General features: G+C 39.8%; 1 protein-coding gene across 1 annotated transcript in view; it reads left to right on the top strand.

Moving 5' to 3' along the window:
* Positions 1 to 20,738, top strand: part of CTPS2 (CTP synthase 2) — a 74,390-nt gene that overhangs the window by 7,759 nt on the left and 45,893 nt on the right. The window contains exons 6-12 of the mRNA XM_059817073.1: positions 5,307 to 5,387; positions 9,230 to 9,381; positions 9,636 to 9,768; positions 14,275 to 14,363; positions 15,144 to 15,238; positions 16,078 to 16,140; positions 16,774 to 16,817. Coding sequence (XP_059673056.1) covers positions 5,307 to 5,387; positions 9,230 to 9,381; positions 9,636 to 9,768; positions 14,275 to 14,363; positions 15,144 to 15,238; positions 16,078 to 16,140; positions 16,774 to 16,817 — 657 coding nt within the window. The remainder of the gene's footprint in view (positions 1 to 5,306; positions 5,388 to 9,229; positions 9,382 to 9,635; positions 9,769 to 14,274; positions 14,364 to 15,143; positions 15,239 to 16,077; positions 16,141 to 16,773; positions 16,818 to 20,738) is intronic.

The following is a 20,738-nucleotide window of genomic DNA, read 5'->3' as shown; positions in this document are numbered from 1 at the left end:
ATTTTAAAACCATTACCCCTTGTCCTATTGCAACAGGCCCTACTAAAAAGTCTATCCCCATCTTTCTTATAAGCCCCCTTTAAGTACTGAAAGGCCGTAATAAGGTCTCCCTGGAGCCTTCTCTTCTCCAGGCTGAACAACCCCAACTGTCTCAGTCTTTCCTCACAGGAGAGGTGTTCTAGCCCTCTGATCATTTTTGTGGCCCTCCTCTGAACACGCTCCAATAGGTCCACATCTTTCCTGTGCTGAGGACTCCAGAGCTGAACGCAGTACTCCAGGTGGGGTCTCACCAGAGCGGAGTAGAGGGGCAGAACCACCTCCCTCGGCCTGCTGGCCACGCTTCTTTTGATGCAGCCCAGGATACGGTTGGCTTTCTGAGTTGTGAGTGCATGTTGCTGGCTCATGTTAAGCTTTTCATCCACCAGTACCCCCAAGTCCTTCTCCTCAGGGCTGCTCTATCCCTTCTTGCACCACATAGTATAGTGAACCTAGCCAGCACGTTTCACCTCATGCCAGTTGGCAAATTATGACAAATGCTCAACTCCTTCCATTCTTTCTCCCGGTGCTCTAGTAATGAGTATGTGCTTATTCCCTGGATGCAGCGTTTGCCTTCCTGGCACTTTTCCTTGGGAGCAGAGAGGAGACATAAGTAGATTGCTGCTCCCTGTTGTGATACCTGTCTGTCACGGGATATGCTGTGATGCTGTGAGGTTTTGCAGGGAGAAAATTAGAGGGGTCAAAGCCCAACTAGATCTTAACCTGGTGGCGGCTGTGAAAGACAACAAAAAATGTTTCTATAAATATGTTAGCGACAAAAGGAGGGCTAAGGAGAATCTTCATCTCTTACTGGACGCAGGGGGAAACATAGTGACAAAGGATGAGGAAAAGGCTGAGGTACTTAATGCCTTCTTTGCCTCAGTCTTTAATAGTAAGGCCGGTTGTTCTCTGGGTACCCAGCCCCCTGAGCTGGAAGATAGGGACGGGGAGCAGAATGAAGCCCCCACAATCCAAGGGGGAAATGGTTAGCGACCTGCTACACCACTTAGACACCCACAAGTCAATGGGACCGGATGGGTTCCACCCAGGGGTACTGAGGGAGCTGGTGGAAGTGCTCACCAGGCCACTTTCCATCATCTGCCAGCAGTCCTGGCTATCCAGGGAGGTCCCACTGGACTGCAAGTTAGCAAATGTGATGCCCATCTTCAAGAAGGGCCGGAAGGAGGATCCGGGGAACTACAGGCCTGTCAACCTGACCTCGGTGCTGGGGAAGATTATGGAGCAGATCATCTTGAGTGCCATCACACGGCATGTACAGGACAACCAGGTGATCAGGCCCAGCCAGCATGGGTTTATGAAAGGCAGGTCCTGCCTGACTGACCTGATCTCCTTCTATGACAAAGTGACCGACTTAGTGGACGAGGGAAAGGCTGTGGATGTTGTCTACCTGGACTTTAGTAAAGCCTTTGACAAAGTTTCCCGCAGCGTTCTCCTGGAGAGGCTGGCAAATCGTGGCTTAGACAGGTGCACTCTTTGCTCGGTAAAAAACTGGCTGGATGGCTGGGCCCAAAGGGTTGTGGTGAATGGAGTTAAACTCAGTTGGTGGCCAGTCACAAGCAGTGTTCCCCAGGGCTCGGTATTGGGGCCGGTCTGGTTTAATATCTTTATCAATGATCTGGACGAGGGAATTGAGTGCACCCTCAGCAAGTTTGCAGACAGCAACGAGTTGGGCGGGTATGTTGGCCTGCTCGAGGGTAGGAAGGCTCTGCAGAGGGATCTGGACAGGCTGGATTGATGGGCCGAGGCCAAATTGTATGACGTTCAACAAGGCCAAGTGCCGAGTCCTACACTTTGCTCACAACAATCCCATGCAATGCTACAGGCTTGGGGAAGAGTGGCTGGAAAGATGCCTGGTGGAAAAGGACCTGGGGGTGTTGATCGACAGCCGGCTGAAGATGAGCCAGCAGTGTGCCCAGGTGGCCAAGAAGGCCAACAGCATCCTGGCCTGTATCAGAAACAGTGTGGCCAGCAGGAGGAAGGAAGTGATCATGCCCCTGTACTCGGCACTGGTGAGGCTGCACCTCGAATCCTGTGTTCAGTTTTGGGCTCCTCACTACAAGAAGGACATTGAGGTGCTGGAGCGTGTCCAGAGAAGTATTAAGTATTTATAAGCATTAATAAGATCCCCCCTCAGTCTTCTCTTCCTCAGACTAAAAAGACCCAAGTCCCTCAGCCTTTCCTCATAAGAAAGATGTTCCAGTTCCCTAATCATCTTTGTAGCCCTTTGCTGTACTCTCTCCAGCAGCTCCCTGTCCTTGAACTGGGGAGCCCAGAACTGGACACAGTACTCCAGATGCAGCCTTAGGAGGGCAGAGTAGAGGGCGAGGATAACCTCCCTTGACCTGCTAGCCACACTCTTTTTGATGCACCCCAGGATGCCATTGGCCTTCTTGGCCGCAAGGACCAAGGTCATGGTCATGGTCATCCTGTTGTGATGGATATTAGGAAAAATTTCTTCACTGAAAGGGTTGTCAGACATTGGAACAGGCTGCCCAGGGAGGTGGTTGAGTCACCATCCCTGGAGGTTTTCAAAAGACATGTGGATGAGGCGCTTAGGGATATGGTTTAGTGGTGGACTTAGCAGTGTTAGGTTAACGGTTGGACTTGATAATCTTAAAGGTCTTTTCCGACCTAAACGATTCTATGATTCTATGTTAATCTGCTTGGTCAAGCGTTGATAGCACTGAAACCAGGGCAGCACAGCTTCAAATGCCAGTACAACCCCAGTTCAAACTTATACTTGTATCTTCCTGAGCTGCAGCTGGCGCAGCTGAAGACACACTCTGTTTCTAGGTCTGCTTTAGGAACAGAAAAGGGCAGTTTTGCTCTTTTGTGTGAGACTGCTTATTAAGTCAAAGGATATTTTCCGTACTTGATTCTGGAAGTTCATTCATACTTGATTCTGGACTTCCCATGAAGTCCACTGGGAGAAAAAGCTTCCTAGCCCTTCTCAGAAATGAAAGAGTAGTGACAATAGTCACTGCTTCTGTATAATATTTATATACTCAAAAAGGAAAAATGATTCTTTAAAGGGTCATCACACAACTAAATTTGTGTTGTGCTTCTTTCTGATGTGTATTTTTTAGCTCTTGCATTTTACATTTATCAAAAAGCATGTTTATAGCTACAAAACCAATGGCTTTATAGATAGGATAGGTGAACGATATGTTAGGTAGCTTCAAATTGTTGTGACCTGGTAACTGTAATCAGCCTGTGGAGGGAAATACTCTTATTAACGCAATGCTGCTCTATATTTCAAGCTTCAGGGCCTAAATTTCAAAATCCTTCTTGAGGTGCTAATTGCATATGGAAGGTTGCATGTGATTTTTGAAGGCCTTTAAGATAATTGCCAGTGCCTGACTTTTTTTTTTTTCCAAATTAATTTTTAAAAGCCTGTTAAGTGTATGTGTGTCTGTGTAATAAAAGGAAAACAGACTAATCTAGTCGCTTTCTCACATCTTGAGTTCTTGCCTGGGGCAGTTGTGGGACTGCCAGAAGCTCAGTATTTTTTCTTTTTTTAAACTGCTGCTGTTGACCACTAAAGCATAGAGAGATTACACTCTGAGCAAAGCCTCTTGGCGCTGTTGTAAAGTTGCTTGGGCACTGCTTCAAGAAAATCTTTAAATGGTTGCTCTCAAGGACAGGGCCCAAGGCCAAGACAGCACATGGGGAAGCTCCTAGAACAGCAGTCAGGAGGGCTTCCTTCATAAGCTGTGCTGCCACGCTGCCTGATCTAAACTTGGCTAGACCTGTTCTTAATACCTGCTGCCTTGCTGTCTGGTCCCAGGCTTCCCTGAGGTGGCATGCTGGGACAGTTTCAGCTGTGTATGTACAGGGGGCTTTATGTTCTCCATGGGGTGTTCTAAGCACTTAATGAATACACTATATCTGTAGATTTAATGGACTCTGTTACAGCATTTTGAAAACTGATTATATGCTTGTCAGAGCTGCCATATTCAATTGAATTGTTCCCCATCTTCTTTGTATTATGTTTCTTTGAGATGCATCTCCACCACTGTTACTGTAGTTTTGTATTTTCATGCTGATTCTGATGTTTTTTATTTCTGTGACTCCATTAACTTCAAATTCGTCTCAGCAAGATGGATGATAGATTTCAAAGTGGATCTTACCATGTGTTCACAGTATGAAGGTTTATGAATTACGTCTTCAAACAGTACCCAATTTTTATGTATAAGTTGTGCTTAATTGAATAGAAAGTACAAATTGTTTCATAATTCTTTTTAATTATTAGAATGTGCGCTAATTTTCCCTTGTACTTGGCATTGTTTTTGTGTTTCTAGAATTTCATGCAAGGGTAGGGTAAGTTAATTAGACTTAATATCAGTGTAGCTAGGCTGCATTTTAGCAAGGTGATCAAAGATCAGCTACAAGTTTCTGAACAAAAAAGGGCTTAATGCATTAAGTAGTTGCAATTTCTAGAAAGATGGGGAACATAATGACTTAGTCTTTTAACAGGATCATGCTACTTTCTGTTATACTTTCAGCATTCAAAATAACTGAAGGTAGTAGACGAAGTAATCAATAGGCACACTGAGAGAGCAGTTCTGCATTTCGAGTTAGTTGCCTGAAGTTATGTAATGCAAAAAAACCTCTTCCAACAAACATCAAAACACGTGCTTATTTTCTTTGTTGGTAAAAAATGTCAATGTTTTCTAAAATTAAGAGTTTTACATGTACCAGCAAAATAATAGCAGAATAATCACACCAGGAAAAAAACCCACAAAATTGTGAAGCAGTTTTCTCATCTTCAGCCTCCTTCTTTTTATCATGATGTAAAAATTAAGAATTCTGAAAAGATGCTGAAGTACTGAAATAATAGAAAACATGCATATAAGCTAAGTATTATTGCTCTAATTTTAGCTGTTAAGATGACAATATTTCTTTTGATTCATCATATTATTCATACTTACAGAGCTGTTAGACTTTACCTAAAGAGTATTACAATAGTAGCTACAAGAAAGGAGAACATGAGGAAGCAGTATTACAGAGAATGCCAAAGAAAGATTAATAAAAGTGGATCAGTTTGGGCAGGTGACTGATTTACTTCTGCCTTGCTAGCAGGTATTTGTGAGCTATAATATACTGTAGAACTCCAAAAGAGGGGAAGAGAAAAAAAGGCATGTTTGTGCTGTGCTTCCAAAGGAGATTAATTTCTCCATGAACAGTATTGAGGATCTTCTATTGGTTTGCCCAGTAAATATTTAAGATTTTTCCTTCTGTTATGACAGATTGTCTGCAGAAGTGCAAAACCTATAGAAATGGCAGTGAAGGAAAAGATTTCCATGTTTTGCCATGTGGAGCCTGAGCAGGTCAGTACTTTAGTATTTTATTCATTATTACTTAAGCATACAAATATTTCTGTGCATTTCTGTTTTCAACATCAGACTGTTTCATTAATATGTAATTGTTTTTACAATTTTTATCTTGCTGTCATGTACGCTATAACACTTTAAAAATATTGGGAGTTTATATGTTAAATTTTATGTCAAATGGTCATTAACAATTTAAATGCATGTTGTGTAAAAAGTTAATAAAAGGAATAGATTTTGAGTGCATGTTAATTGCTATACATAGTTATGAAAACTGTGCAGTTTCAAGCTATGGTTGGTTATTGTCCATAAATCATCTCAGGTGGTTATAATAATGTATGAACAAAGTGTGGTTAAAGCTAGGGATTTTGCTTATGTCCATAGACCATCACTGCCACATGAACACTCTTACTGTGATAATATGTAATAGGCTATTCATACCCTTTACCATGCTTAGAACATCTACTGTGTAGTTATATATCCTTCTATAATTCATGTGTGATTTTGGCCTTAATAGTTTCTGTGATTAATTGCTATTCAAAGATTAATTTTGATAAATCAAATGCTTTTTAATATTTTTGCAAGTGAGAGCATTTTACTTTTCAATGTAATGGATGATATTAAAGGGATAATACATGCCAACAGTTATGCTGTATTTCAAATATGTATCAGTGTTGACCTCTCTCTGTGCAGGTGTGTAAGAAAAAGCTTTTTATAGTAAGATTCCAGATGAGGACATAGAGGGCAGTGTGGCCATTACTTCCCCCCCTTGCTTCCATCTTACTGTTTGTGGAAGACAACCACCTTGAGCTAGCTTCTGGAAAATCCTTCAGAAATGCCTTTGTGGTTCCTATCCAGCCAGAGAGAGACAACTGAAGTTCAATCAAATAAAAATGGTGTGTGCTTTTCTGGCGGTATCAGGCCATGTGTAAGCATGTATATACTCAGATTCCAACTGCAGTTATTACACTAGTCGAACTGGACCAAGAGTCCCATGTGTAATTGAACTTCCCTAAGAGCTCCCTGGCAGGGAGGGAGCTGTCTTCATGGCACTGTTTTGTTTTTTTTTCTTTTTTCCCCCCAAAGTTCTGCCTTTTAGGGTAGAAGCTCAATAGTTGTACCAGTCACAGCTTTCATAAGCAGCTGAGTGTATGATGCCAGGCAGAGTGCTGCACTCTGCATGTGCTGTTCTGGCGAGCTCAAATGTCTATCCACCGCACTGCATTGTGTAATATTGTGTGTCCCTGGCAGTTGGACCCAGTGGACTGAACAACTGGGATGCTGCTAGGTGCCATACTGTGTTGCAGCCTTTTTTTTTTTTTTTTTTTCCTTTTCATAACTGTATTCATCAGAATTCTGCAAAGCCATTCTTAAGTCCCCTGTGTGTCTTAAAATTAATGAACCACTTCTGGATTTCAGAAGACACTGGCCGCATGTCTATATATTCCCTAGGATGATCCTGGATTTCTTGTGAAATGAAGGATTAGATGCATCGTCAGTCTTCTTCCTGGAGCTATGTGCAATGCCAGTAGAGAATAAGCTACAGTTTATTTTGTGTCTAGAATGGTGGTTTACAATCTCAAGGGGATCAATCTTTTCAGTCCACCTTTCCCATTTATTTGCTGTTGTAGAATCACAGAATAGTTGAGGTTGGAAGGGAGGTCATCTGGTCCACCCCTGGTGCTCAAGCAGGGCCACCTAGAGCCAGTTGCCCAGGACCATTATTCAGGCAGCTTTTGAATATCTCCAAGGAGGGAGACTCCACAGCCTCCCTGGACAACCTGTGCCAGTGCTCTGTCACCCTCACAATGAAGCAGTGTTTCCTGATGTTCAGAGGGAGCCTCCTGTGTTTCAGTTTGTGCCCATTGCCTCTTGTCCTGTCACTGGACACCACTGAAGAGAGCCTGGCACCATCTTCTTTGCACCCTTCTCTTGGGTTTTTTTGTACATTGATGAAATTTTCTACCCCACACCCCCAAGCCTTCTCTTCTCCAGGCTGAACGGTCCCAGCTCTCTCAGCCTTCCCTCCTTTGAGAGATGCTTAGATCACCTTAATGGCCCTTTGTGGGACATGGACTCTTTCCAGTACGCCCATGTCTCTTTTGTACTGGGGAGCCCAGAACTGGACCCAGTACTTCAGGTGTGGCCTCACCAGTGCTGGGTAGAGGGGAATGATCTCATCCCTCGACCTGCTGGCAACAGTCCTCCTAATGCAGTTCAAGATACCTTTGATTGGCTTGTGTTCAACTTGGTGTCCACCAGCACACCCAGGTCCTTTTCTGCCAAGCTGCTCTCTAGCTGGGTGGCCTCCAGCATATATTTGTGCCTGGGGTTGTTCTTCCCCAGGTGCAGGACTTTCCACTTCCCCTTGTTGAACTTCATGAGGATCCTGTCAGCCCGTTTCTCCTGCCTGTTGGCAGGATGGCAGCATGACCTTCTGGTGTATCAGCCACTCCTGCCACTTACCCAGCACTGATCCCTGGGGATCAGTAACCCCTAGTTACTGGCTTTCAACTAGACTTTGTGCTGCTGATCATCATCCTCTGGGCCCAGCCATTCCACCAGTTTTACTCACTGTCTGCTCATCCTGCCTGTACATGAACAGGTTGTCTATGAGTATCTTACAGCCTTCCTGAAGTCTAGATAGACAATATCCACTGCTTTCCTCTTACCTGCCAGACCAGTCACTTCATCATAGAAGTTTATCAAGTTGGTCAAGTATGACCTCCCCTTGGTGAATCCATGTTGACTACTCCTGGTGGTTTTCTTATCTTTTGTGTGCCTGGAATTGGTTTCCAGGACTGTCATAACTAGTCCATGAAGACCACGTGCTGTTTTGTCCACAGACTTCTTGTAAGTGGATTTTTTTTTTTTTTAAATTTGCATTTATCAAGTGAGTCCTCCCTCCTCACTTCAATGTATGTACCACCAAAACAAGAACAGTGTCTTCAGTTTGTTTCAGGATTATAACAGTCTCCATAGTCCGCACATCTGTAACCTAGAGCAGGTAGTGATTCTTTCTTAATGTTATATCCTTAGGATCGTAGCTGCCAAGTTTGTAAGAACAGTTGGATAAGCCTTATTCCTACTGTAGGAGGGCTGTGGTTACCCTATTCTTTTTGCTGTTGAATGGGCACGTAGAGAGGCATGGGGCAGCATGCATGTGTACATACTTATGTGATGAACAGAAGTAACTCAAGGATAACTAAGCGAGTATCCTTTACTTCTCATGTGTATCAGGGAAGAGAATGACTCGTGCTCAGGATTCTGAACTTTGCGGTCTCGTGTAAGCCAAGTGCAATGAACTTAACTGCCAGCAGCTTGGACATGGTTTATAAATTTGTTCTTAACTAAATGGTCCTTGAATGGACTATAATCATTAATTAATTACATAACCTAATTCACTAACAAAATTCTTTTAGGAGACTTTATCACAACCTAATTTGGTCTATTTTGTTAGGCTCCATTTGTGTTCTTTCTTTCCCAGTTAATATTCATCAAGTTTTGAGAGAGGGAGAAAGAAGTGTCAGCAAGCATGACTGTTTGTGGGGCCAGATGTTTGTATTAAAAGTGATGTGTTCATAGGCTCGACAAGCTATTCTTATACGATGGTGCGATGAAGAAGTGAAACACATTTTTACCTTTTGGATAGCTTTTTCTTTGTAGATTTAGTGGAACCTTAAATATTGGCTGTGCTGCCCTGCTCATTCAAAAGAAAAGTATTTAAAAATTAGAATGTATGTAAAATACAAAACGCATGTAGTGTACAAAAAATGGAACGTATGTTTCCTATGAAAAATTTTTAGGTAAGCCTTATGTTATGCTTTTTTTTTTTTTGTTAGGTGATATTTATCCATGATGTTTCTTCCACTTATCGAGTACCAATCCTGTTGGAGGAGCAAGGCATCATTAAGTATTTTAAACAGAGGTTAAATTTACCTATTGATGACCAGCCAAGTGATCTTCTAATGAAATGGAAGAAAATGGCTGACAGGTATTCTAACTCCTGCTGTTTTTTTCTATAAGTGTTTTAATTCAAGTTAGGTTTTTAGTTGCTGTGAAGTCACGAAACTGGACTGGGGTCAGTAGCTTGCTGCTGATCAACACTTATGAATGGTCTGGGTTTAAAAACATTGTCAGTTTTTAGATTTTAGAAGATGTTTTGTGAAGTTAAAGAGAAAGCAAACACTGTTAAAATGTTTTCTTTGTGAAAATTGTTGTAATAACTGAAAAATTTGTTCTTGTCAGATACGAAAGGTTGCTGAAGGTGTGTTCCATAGCTCTCGTTGGCAAGTACACAAAACTAAGTGATTGCTATGCATCTGTTTTCAAGGCTCTGGAACACTCTGCGCTGGCAATTAATCACAAACTGGATTTAATGGTGAGGATATTTCTGCATTTTGCTTTCAGGTATACTTTGAATATACTCTACTAGTTCCCATCATGTGAGGTAGTTTTAATTCATGTGGAAATTAGAAAATGAATCATGCAGATAAATATAGACTGGCCAAGCATCTCATTTTTTTAAAGAAGTGTTTAGAGATTTAGTTATTTTATTTGGAACTAAACCTACCTGAAAGGAACGCTGCAATTACCCAAAACTGGATCTGATGAAAAAGCACACTTCATCTGCAAATTTATATTTACTATCAAAGGTAGGTTTCACTTGTTCTTATGAGACTGCTTATCTTGTTAATGAGATTAGCTTAAAGACAGGAGACAATAGGTAAATTGGAAAGCATTTTAGTTTCTTTTTAAAATCCAGTGCCAGAAGCTGTTGCTTTTCATTTCAGTTAACATTCTGAGAGCCATCCATTTTATCTTCAGCAGGATTCTAATGATATCAGAATTGGGCCATAAAGTTAGTTTCTCCAAGGTAGTAGTTTCTTGAATAAAGGACTATTTAGGGATCTAATTTGTCTCATTTTAATGAGAACAGAAAGTTGAACTACACAGGGAAATACTGTTACCAGCTTTCTCGCTGCTGGAACTATCAGTTTCCATTGCTGAATTTTGTTGCTAAGGGATGGTAAGTTTTGGGCAGAGAAGCAGTGTGGAAGTGTGTATTATTATCCCTTAATGGGTACAGAGGACATTTTAGCAACTTATAGTAGCAAAACAGCAATAAATGGTCGCAAAGTATCACCAACAACACACTGCTTTAGAGTGATTCATTAAATGATATAAGATAAATTGATCAAAGTGGGCAGTTGCAGGCTGTACTACACTCAGTAAGTTTTGGTCTCTGCCTGTCTCAGATCGAGGCAATTTCATGTGTTTATGCACTTTGGTAACTGCTGAAAACTGCTGGACCCTGTGATCTTTGTTGATAATTTCCTTTTTCGTGATATAAAAAAATAGAAGATATTAGGGTGAAAATTTCAGTGTATCAAAAACTATGCATGGGTTGCTTAGATAATGCTTGTGCAAGGCTGTTTCCACTCAGCTCTAGAAACTTTCTCACTGGAACTAACCACTTTTTGATGAGGAAGGTCATTAATATCCAGGATGGCTTAACAGGTCGCTAAAGGCAACAGGCCAAAGACATAGCCACCATTCTGTTCTGTCAGTCCATCTACCCCAGAAAGAAGCAATGCGAGCACCTAGAACAACCAGGGGTGCATAGGTACTTCTTTAATGAAGCACAGAGTAGTGAATATATGGGAGTCTTGTTTACAGGGATATTTCCAGTATCTTTTGGGAGAAGATAAGTTCCCTAAACCATGAACACTGCGTACTAAAGAAGGAATTTCTCATATCAGAAACCTGATAACATACTTCTGTTTGCTTGAGAACACAGGTTGCCAGGAATGTATCGCCTCAGGTGTTTTCTTTTTAGTGACTTGGGGGAGAAGGTGTCTAGCCCTGCACCAAGATAACCAACTATGTTTTGTACCCTCCCATCACGGCTTGGTTCTGATGGAGTGTTGGTGAAGTAGTTGCAGCAGCTTGTGATGATTTAGAATGTACTTTTCACTGTGGCTTGTGCTGTTGTGAGCTCTGAAATCACCCTGTTGTTTTCTCACAGTATCATTCTGCCACTTGTTGGGCACATCAGTCAGCTGCAAGTCCTTCATCTTTTGCTTCTCGTTGTTGATGTCATCCCAGAAACTTTTCAAGTAGAGGAGGCATGCAGACGTGCAGAAACAAAAGCGAATCACAGAATCATTAAGGTTGGAAAAGACCTGTAAGATCATCAAGTCTAACCATCAACCCAACACCACCATGCCCATTAAACCATGTCCCACAATGCCTCGTCCACACGTTCCTTGAACACCTCCAGTGATGGTGACTCCACCACCTCTCTGGGCAGCCTGTTCCAATGCTTCGCTGCTCTCTCAGTGAAGAAATGTTTCCTAATGTCCAGCCTAAACCTCCCTTGGTGCAAGTTGAGGCCATTTCCTCTTCTGAACTATTTTTTCTGTAGGACTTCTTTACTGAGAGAAGTGGGTTGATTTATTCTCTGGGGAGAGAGAAGAGGCCCTTCCTATAAAGAGAAAAGGAAAAAAAACCCAGAAACTGCTTATCTTAGTGTCCTTTGACTCTTGCCCTCTGTAAGGTATGCCGACTGTTGAATAGTATAGAGGTAGAGAACTCGTTGCTACCTGTCATGTAAAACGGCTAGGGAACCACTCAAGAAGACAAAATAACTTAATGTTCAGTAAGAGAAAGTATTTTTCTACGTACTAAGGAACTCATGCATTGTGTTCACTGCTAAAAAGTGTCTCTGAAATTCTAAGGACTAAGCAGAATTCAAGTAAACTTCATGTTTTTATGTGACTAAGAAGCAAACTGGTAGGTATAATGGAAAATACAAAAAAAAAAACCCAAACCAAGACCAAACCAAACAAAAAACCCCCCAAAAACCAACCACCAGAAACTCTTAGGGAAGAAATAGCTTATGTTTTAAGGCTTAAGCTGTCTGCTTTCCCTTGAAGGGAAAGGGGAGGAGGTATCATGGAGGAAAAAAAAAAATATATATATAGGAAATAGATAAGCTTTCCTCCACAATAAGTTTTCTTCCACGATATACATTCACATATAGTTGGGAAGTACTCAGACCAGTTGGACATATACAAGTCCATGGGACCAGACAAAATGCATCCCAGAGTGCTGAGGGAGCTGGCTGGTGTCATTGTGAGGCCACTGTCCTGTCATCTTTGAAGGGTCATGGCAGTTGGGAGAAGTTCTTGATGACTACAAAAGGGAAAATGTCACACCAATCTTAAAAAGAGGTAAAAAGGAGGATCTGGGGAAACGGCAGGTCAGCCTCACCTCATTCCCTGAGAAGATTATGGAGCAAATACTCCAAGAAGTTGTTTCTGTGTGCATGAAAAACAAAGTGGGAACAGCCAGAAATAATCCCTGGAGATTTTCAGATCCTGACTGGAAATGGCCCTGAGCAACCTGCTCTAATTTGACCTGCTTTGAGCAGGGAGTTGGGCTAGAGACCTCCCAAGGCCCTTTCCGACCTGCATGATTCTGTCACTCTAAATAGTGTTTTACACTGGCAGCTGCATAGTGGAAATTTTTATAATACGTAAAACAACTTTGCATTTAGCAAAAAAAGTGAAAGGTGCCAAGTCTGCAAATGCATGGTTAACTTTGTGTGCAGCTAGTCTTAAGTTCAGTGGAGCTTTTGCTCATGTGAATCGACGATTGCTGGAGCTCCAGCTCAGTGCTGGAATCTTAACAGACAAGGGCTCCTGCTATACTCACTGGTGTGTGCTAACCTCCTTTTTAGTGTTTTTGTCCAAAGGCTCTCTGTATAATCCTGTGTTCTGAAGGAACTACTTAATATTGTATGAGGCATTCAGCTAATAACCTAGCGTCCGCATATCTGAATGATGAAATGTTGATGCTGCTTGAAGTGATAAATGTGCTGGCTCAATATGTTTGGCAAGAAACCACAATTAACTTCAATTGTAATTAGTTTCTCTTTCCAACCTCCCAGCATGATAAAGTGTTCTTTTAGTTTTTCCTGTAGTATCCTAATAGTATAGAATAACAACATTCATAAGTAGTTATTTTTCTGTTGTATTTTTGATGCCTTCTGGAGTGTCGAAAAAGTAGAAAATGTTTGCTAGAAGGCAATCCTATCTGGAAAACTTTCAGCAATCTTCTTGTCGGTTTCATTTCTCCGCACACAAATGAGTTCTGTCATTTCAGATGATGATGTTTTTATGGGGGATGGACTCTACAGCAGGGTGCTATTAATGATGTTTTTCTGAGAAAAAGACTGATAAAACCAAGAATCAGACTCTGATCTTTGATGTCCCCAGTGCAGTACATAACTGCCTCACTGATTTGCTCTAGTGGTACCTCAGGAGCCATGCTTATTAATGGCAGTAGAGATTCTAATACAGTATTTCTAGTAGGACATAGATAATGAGTCTGCCTTCCTCTCCACAGTTGATGCTTTCCCATCAGTCCCCAGGCATGCCTTTCTCATAGGCTAGATAATGCAGGTTTATCCAGTCTGTGGTAAGATTAGATAAACTGTGGCACTCAAAAGCTAGGAAAGTGAACACCCTGGCCACATCTCATTTGGATGTCAGGATACGGTCAGCACCGTCCCTTGATTGGTGCCTTGATTTCCATAGGAAGAAAACCTGGATACACAGCTATGGAGCATTCTACCAAGTCTGCTTACCTGGAGGACTGGAGGCAGGCAGATCTTTGCAGAGCTATGTGCAAAGAAAGGGGCATGGATTACTTTCACTAGAGTAAATACTGGGTCTTCAGTGAAGTTGTTACGGGTTTATTGGGAAATTCACTTGAAACTCTGATAGGTTGGTCTTAATGCTATTAGAAAATTAGTTACATAGTGTATGCTGATCTTTTTGTGGAAGAAATGACTATTTTATTGCATATTTTTCTTTATTAGTACATAGATTCAACAGAACTTGAACGTTCTACGGAAGCAGAGAACTCAGTGAAATATCACCAGGCATGGCACAAACTGTGCAAAGCAGAGTAAGTGGCATTGGGTATTCTGTATCCCAAACGCAGCCTGTGATATTTATTTCATGTAATGAAAAATGCTTCAGTAAATCATTTCTCAGTGCATCCAGACTTCTGTTACTTAAGTAAAGGGATAGATGTGCATGATAGGTGACAAGCTTCAGACATAGCAAATTATAGTGTTGACCTATATGCTCAAACTCTGCTTTAATCTCTTTAGACAAGTTGCACTTGTTTGGTTGGTTTGGGGTTTTTTTGATAGCTAGACTTTCTTAACAGTGCAGGTCAGTTGTCAAAGATTTTTATTTGTTAACATGCATCATAGTGAAAGGTAGTTAGAGAAAAGATTAGTAAATGCTGGTGACACTCTGCAAATGTCTCTGTTAAGAATCATTGCCGGGATTTCAATTTGTACTTGTAAAGGGTTGTTGTTTGTTGTCAAAATGCATTCATTTCTTCACTATTACTTAGTAGACATAAAGTTTTGGTGTTAAGATCCTAGAGTAGTGAATATGTAGCTAGTTTATTTAAGCAATATGTATTTAAGTAGTAGGAATTTCACTGTGAAGCTTGAGGTTGGTCAGATGAGAATTGGGGTGGGTAGATGAGACAAATCTCCAAATTTAGAGTTAAATTCTGTGTATTCTGAATGGTCATACAAAGCAAGCACATGTCTTTCGTGCATTGTGCTTGCTTTGTTATAACCTCAAAAGTCTTTCTTCAATTTCTATGGACTTCCTTTGCTGGCTTGATTCTACATGTTGGTTGCTTTACATATGGCTGTCATTACAGTGGCATTCTGGTCCCAGGAGGGTTTGGAATTAGGGGAACAGAAGGCAAACTCCAAGCTATCTCCTGGGCAAGAACAAAGAAAAAACCTTTTCTTGGTAAGATCGTTAGAGTCAGAAATTATTGGGTTTTGGAGGTGTATAGCAAGCTAATTGATTTGATTTAAAAAAACCAAAACCAACAAACACCAGGGAAGGATCCTGTCTTAGGGAATTATGTGTGCTGTTGTGAATATTTGCCTTATAAATAATGCCCAGGGTCATAGTCATGTACTACATCTCCTTTATAAGGAAGGAAGAAAAAGACTATCCCTACTCCAAAGGTTTTATTTGCTATATTCACATTTTATGTGGAGAGTCTTTGCTTCTCATTGTAATTAAATCAGCATCATTATAGATATTAATCAGTGTGCAGAAAACATAGCTGTCTTTGGACACATCTGCTATATTAAATAATTTTTGTTGATTTACTCATATATTTTATTATGGTAAAGTCTAAAGAGGCCATCTGGCCTATAAGTTAAGTGCTGTTTGTGTAAGTGCGTCTGAAGCTTTGGTTCCTACTGCGCATTTCTTACAATTTTCTAAGTGATTACTCTTGACTAGTTGCCAAAGCAAAATTTGAATCTGGATATACGCAGGCTTTCAGCTTCTGTTTGTATTTACTTAATTTTTTTATTGGTAAAATAGATGGGAGGAAAAAAATATTTCTGAAAGGGCTTAAAGCACATAATTGTGTCACATGTATTTACAGTGTGCCATGTTTGAAGAGGGTTTTACATTGAGCAGCCACTTTTATTTTAGCTTTTTGGTAAGGCTGTGTATATATACTGGGTATCGAGTTTTCTAAGCAGTCAAGTTTAAGACAGAACAGCAAGTACTTTGTCAGTCCTGCTCTTTGTCCTGTTAAATTCTGGGGGTTTTGTTTTCTCTTATAGGAGTTTGCCTGGGAATGCAATTAGCAGTTGTGGAATTTGCAAGAAACTGTTTGAATTGGAAAGGTGAGCTCAGTATGCTAGTGTGAATATGATTTGCTTAGAAGAAATTGTATTCTATACGTGAAATGTATAGCTATTATTAGAACTATTATATAGAACGTATGATCATTAGGTACTTAGCTCTTGCAACATGATGATTCTCAGCTAAGCACCCTGTGCTACCTTTCTGTACAAGGAAGTAGGTACTGTTATTATGGAGATTGCTTGAAACCCGCTTCTTGATCTAAGGAGTGTAGGAGAAAGTGTGCTTACAGTTCACCTCTGTAGTCTCTTTCTGGAGTGTGCAGGTGGTGAGGGGTGAAAAATGATAAGTGGTTTTCTCACTTCCTTTCATTAGTTGGAGTAGCCAAACCATAGCCATTGCAGTAGTAGTAAGAAGAGATTTAGCTCACCAATGAATTTCTACTACTAAAAGCTGGGAGAAAAAGGCTTTGGGAAGCAGGAAAGGGAGTACGTGTGACTGAGGTCATATGCTTCCAGTGGTTGATTCAAAAGTGGTGCAGTATGTATTTCAACGTACAAGATTGTAGCTTAAATGCAGAAAAGCCCTAAAATGCCACAGAACTGTTATGATGAGTTTGTAGTGCATGTAGAATGATGGAAATGTACTGTCTTTGTTTTGAACTTCTGTTTCAGATGCAAATTCTACAGAATTTGACCCAGACACAAAAAACCCTGTTGTAAGTACTGATTTTTTTTTTTCTGCATATGTTTTGCGAATGTATGTCTTTTGTTAAAAAGGGAGTTAACTCTGTGTAAGTTAAAGTCTATCTATATTTTTACATGGTAGGACTTGAAGAGGTGTCTGCTGTTTTTATTTAGTATTGTTTAAAAAGGTATTTTCTTTTAATAGTCCCTTGCCTTCATGTACTTGCTTCTGTGGTTTGCCTTGGCTTTATTTCTGTAATTTTTCTAATAGTTTCTTTGGCTGTAGACTGATGCTGGGAGTAGACCATAATGATTAGGTTGGCTTTACTAGAGAAAAAAATATAAAGGGAGGCTGGAAAGTGTAGCACAATGCTATTATCAAAATATTAATGTATATAAAAGGATAAGGATTATATGGAAAGCTATAAAAAAATTGTCTTTCCTTTATATAAATAGTGTAAATAACCTCCCATGCATCTCCCCAGTCCTTCTTTTGAGAAAAATTTCAATGCTGTAGATATGACAGGGCGCTCTGTATCATAAGCCAATGGTAGCATTTTAGACTGGAGTTCTTCCAGGTATCTCCTAGTTCAGGATAGTATGGTATCACATTGTCACAATAGTAAAGCTTAAAAATTATCAGTAAGAGAGGGTTTTTAAGAAAATGAAAAAGAACAGAAAACTACATGTGAGAAATAAAGTAAACATCTGTTCTAGGGATAAATTAAGTGGGTTGCTCATAGTGACCTGCTGTTTCTGTATCTATTCCCTTCAAAAGAGTTTTGCTGGGATTTGTAAAATATATTTTTTCCACATCTGCTTAGTCTGAAACATGCAAATAGGAGGTTTTTAAGGCATATATCCTGTTTGTCAAGGTTGTTTATATGCATAGGAGAGATAATGTAGTCTGAACTTTTTTGAAGATAAATTAGAGACCTTCAGAGTTTCAATGTGAGACTTGCTGCTAAAACTTGGTGGCATTTGGAAACGTCCTCAGGTGAACAAAGGTAAACTTTGCATTTGGCATCATGGGTTTGCCATTGTAAGAGGTCTCTTCCTTGACCCTTCTTGAATGTCTGCGAAGACATCCATCTTTCTCTGGAGCGGTCAACTTCGTAATAGCAATATATTGTAAAATGTGGAAGGCTGATCCTGGGGCATCTTTGTTTCTAGGGCTTTTTAGTGCCAGTTTTATTTAACTTCTCATGACTGCATTTCAGCTAGTCACCTCAGTGACCTTTTCAGGATGCAGTCAGATCATCAGGAGGGGGTGAATGACCCTTGGGAACTGCCAGTTTCTCTCCATTATTCTAAGGGTTGTTCACAGTAGCTTGCTTTGATGCAGAGCTCCACACTTAGCTGAAGTCAGGAACATGGATGCTTGTCTGGTGCAGCCCTACCGGCAGTTTCTTCTGTTACAGAAATTGTGGTGTGTGTTAGTACAATATATCTAGGACAAAATTTTATTCCACAAGTAATTAACTGAGTGATTTGCAGTTTGCATTCAAGGGCAAGTAAGGTATATATGTTAAAGAGGAAATTATGTGGCCATAAAATTAAGACAATAATGGAGTGAATGTACGTGTCATAGAAGATTAATACAGTGTTTACAATTGAAGCAGTATCCTTGCAGTACATGGATATTCTTTTGTTCTGAGCTACACTAAGGTTCTGAAATTGGTTATTACCAGTCATATTTCAGCATCTTAATCTGATCTTTGACATCTCAGTTCTGGGCGAGAAACAGATATAAATCATTCCAAGGGGGAAATTTACACATATCGATAATTATAACTGCTAAATAATCTGTCTTAACAGAGTCCATTGAGTGCTAAAAACTGTTTAGATACCCTATATAAAAACAAACCAGTAAAAATGATTGGAAGAGAAGCAGGTTAGTGAAGCATGTGAACTACTGAACTGATGTAGAAGTTTCATTATCCAAAAAAAGTTAATTGGAAACACTGCTTCAGCACTAATAATACCTTGTGATGACACTGTGTTTTTCAACTGAGTGCTAACTTAGGACCAAAGCAGTGTACTTTTCTTTTGGTTCCTGCTCCTTTGGAAACTGAAGAGGGAGAAGAAAGGCACTGGTGAGGCAGTAGTTCTATTTCCTTTTATTTTTAAGAAAAAGGACAAAAGACAAAAGTTCAAATATGTAGTTTGGTAGGGGAACTCAGGGGCAACCATAAAATATGCAGCTACTTATATTCCTTCTTAATTTGCTAAGCATTCAAATACTCGGAACTGTACTCACCAAAGTTGATAGTTTCTTCTAAAGGACATACAAAATATCTTGGTCTACTTTGCTTTCCTTTTGTCTACATCTATGGAAATTTGAACCTTTTTTATTAGAAATAAAAACTGAGATTGTCAGGTAATCATGTAACTTAGAATTATGCTTCCAAAGGAAAAACATGTGGCTGAAATAATGAGAAATAATATTACTGGCAACTGTCTCTCAATTAAAATAACACAAGTTATTGTACTACAAAAGAGCATTGTCTGTATTAGTAAAAATTTTGAGGATCATAAAAGGTTTTTATGTGATGAGGAAATTGTGACTTGTTCTGTTTTGAACAATAATTAATGCACAACTGAACGTGCAAAGGTAGAGAGTTGCCTGCAATGCTGAGTATCTGATTCGTTTTAGCTGTTCATCTATTTCTACTGACTATTATTATAACAATGTTGCTCAAGCTGGGTTCTGCAAAAACACCCATGAGTAACTTCATATAGGAGGGGAACCCTGTATAACCCTGTATTGCTTGTTTTGGGGAATATTGATATCAATTATATTGGTGTGTAAATGACTCCAAGTATTGTAGAGTTAAGATTTCAAATACCTCGGAAAAAATAGTAGTGTCTGCATAAAAAAAAGGAAGTTAATGACTTAATAATGTGAAACAAGCAAGACTGTGTTTTTAAAATACTGTAGGGAAAAAAAAAATCCTAAAGCTGCATATCTATGTGATGAAAACTTAAAGGAAATGAGACCTAGAATTTGAAAATATTAATAAGCTGAGATTTATAAGCTGTGTTTGAGAGATTTGAAGTTGCTGTTAAATATTTTCATTTAGGCTTAAATTAAAAATGTGTACTCTGAAGAAAAAAAAAAAAAGACCTCTGATATGGCAGTTTTCTGTATTCACTAGACCATACCATTTACACTATCAAAATACCACCTTAAGGTTTTGGCTTCAGTTCCTCTTTAACACAGGATTGATTTCAATAGGGAAAATGAGGGAGGTACATGAGAACTGATCACAGTCCCTCTTGATCTCATCTTGGTTGATAACTTGCAGGTCATGTTCCCATTATACATTCTTAAGCTTTCTGCTTTACTTTCTGGCCTTTGGATGACAATGATAGGTAAATTGTTATTGTTCTTTGCAGGAAGATAGCTGTTCAGAAAAGTAATGCCTTTGCTTGAGAGTAGTGCTTAGTATGAATTTTTCTATTGCAAATGATAAATTTTAAAATTGATGCCTTTAAAGGGAAACTGTATAGTCTGTGAACTGCTAATGAATTGGGTTCACTGGGTGGCAAAAAAAGTTATTTGTTTTGTTCCATATCCCTCGTCTTCCTCTACTATTAAACTTAGATTTATTTTTTTGGATGAGCCTTTTAATTATGTTGTTTGTCAATGTTATTGCAACTGCATCTAATACTGTTCTAAAAAAACAAAACAAAACAAAACTCTTTCCAGAAATAATTTTAACTCACTTTTTTTTTAAATATAAAAAATCTAATTTTAATTGTGACAGTTCTTCTTCATGACCTACTGAATCTTGTGTAGGCTCATGAAACTTCAGATACTGCACTGGGTAAAATAAGTGCATCTTCTATGAACTCAAGTAATTGTGCAGAAATAGATTTTGCCCAGTAGGTGACACTCTTATAACATGTTTGTTTCTTGATTCCCACTTTTCCTATTCAGGATGTCAGTA

This window comes from Gavia stellata, chromosome 1 (genome assembly GCF_030936135.1).
Source record: "Gavia stellata isolate bGavSte3 chromosome 1, bGavSte3.hap2, whole genome shotgun sequence".
Lineage (NCBI taxonomy): Eukaryota > Metazoa > Chordata > Aves > Gaviiformes > Gaviidae > Gavia > Gavia stellata.
The sequence above is the reverse complement of the archived record's forward strand: the minus strand, read 5'-3'. Positions and strand labels throughout refer to the sequence as shown.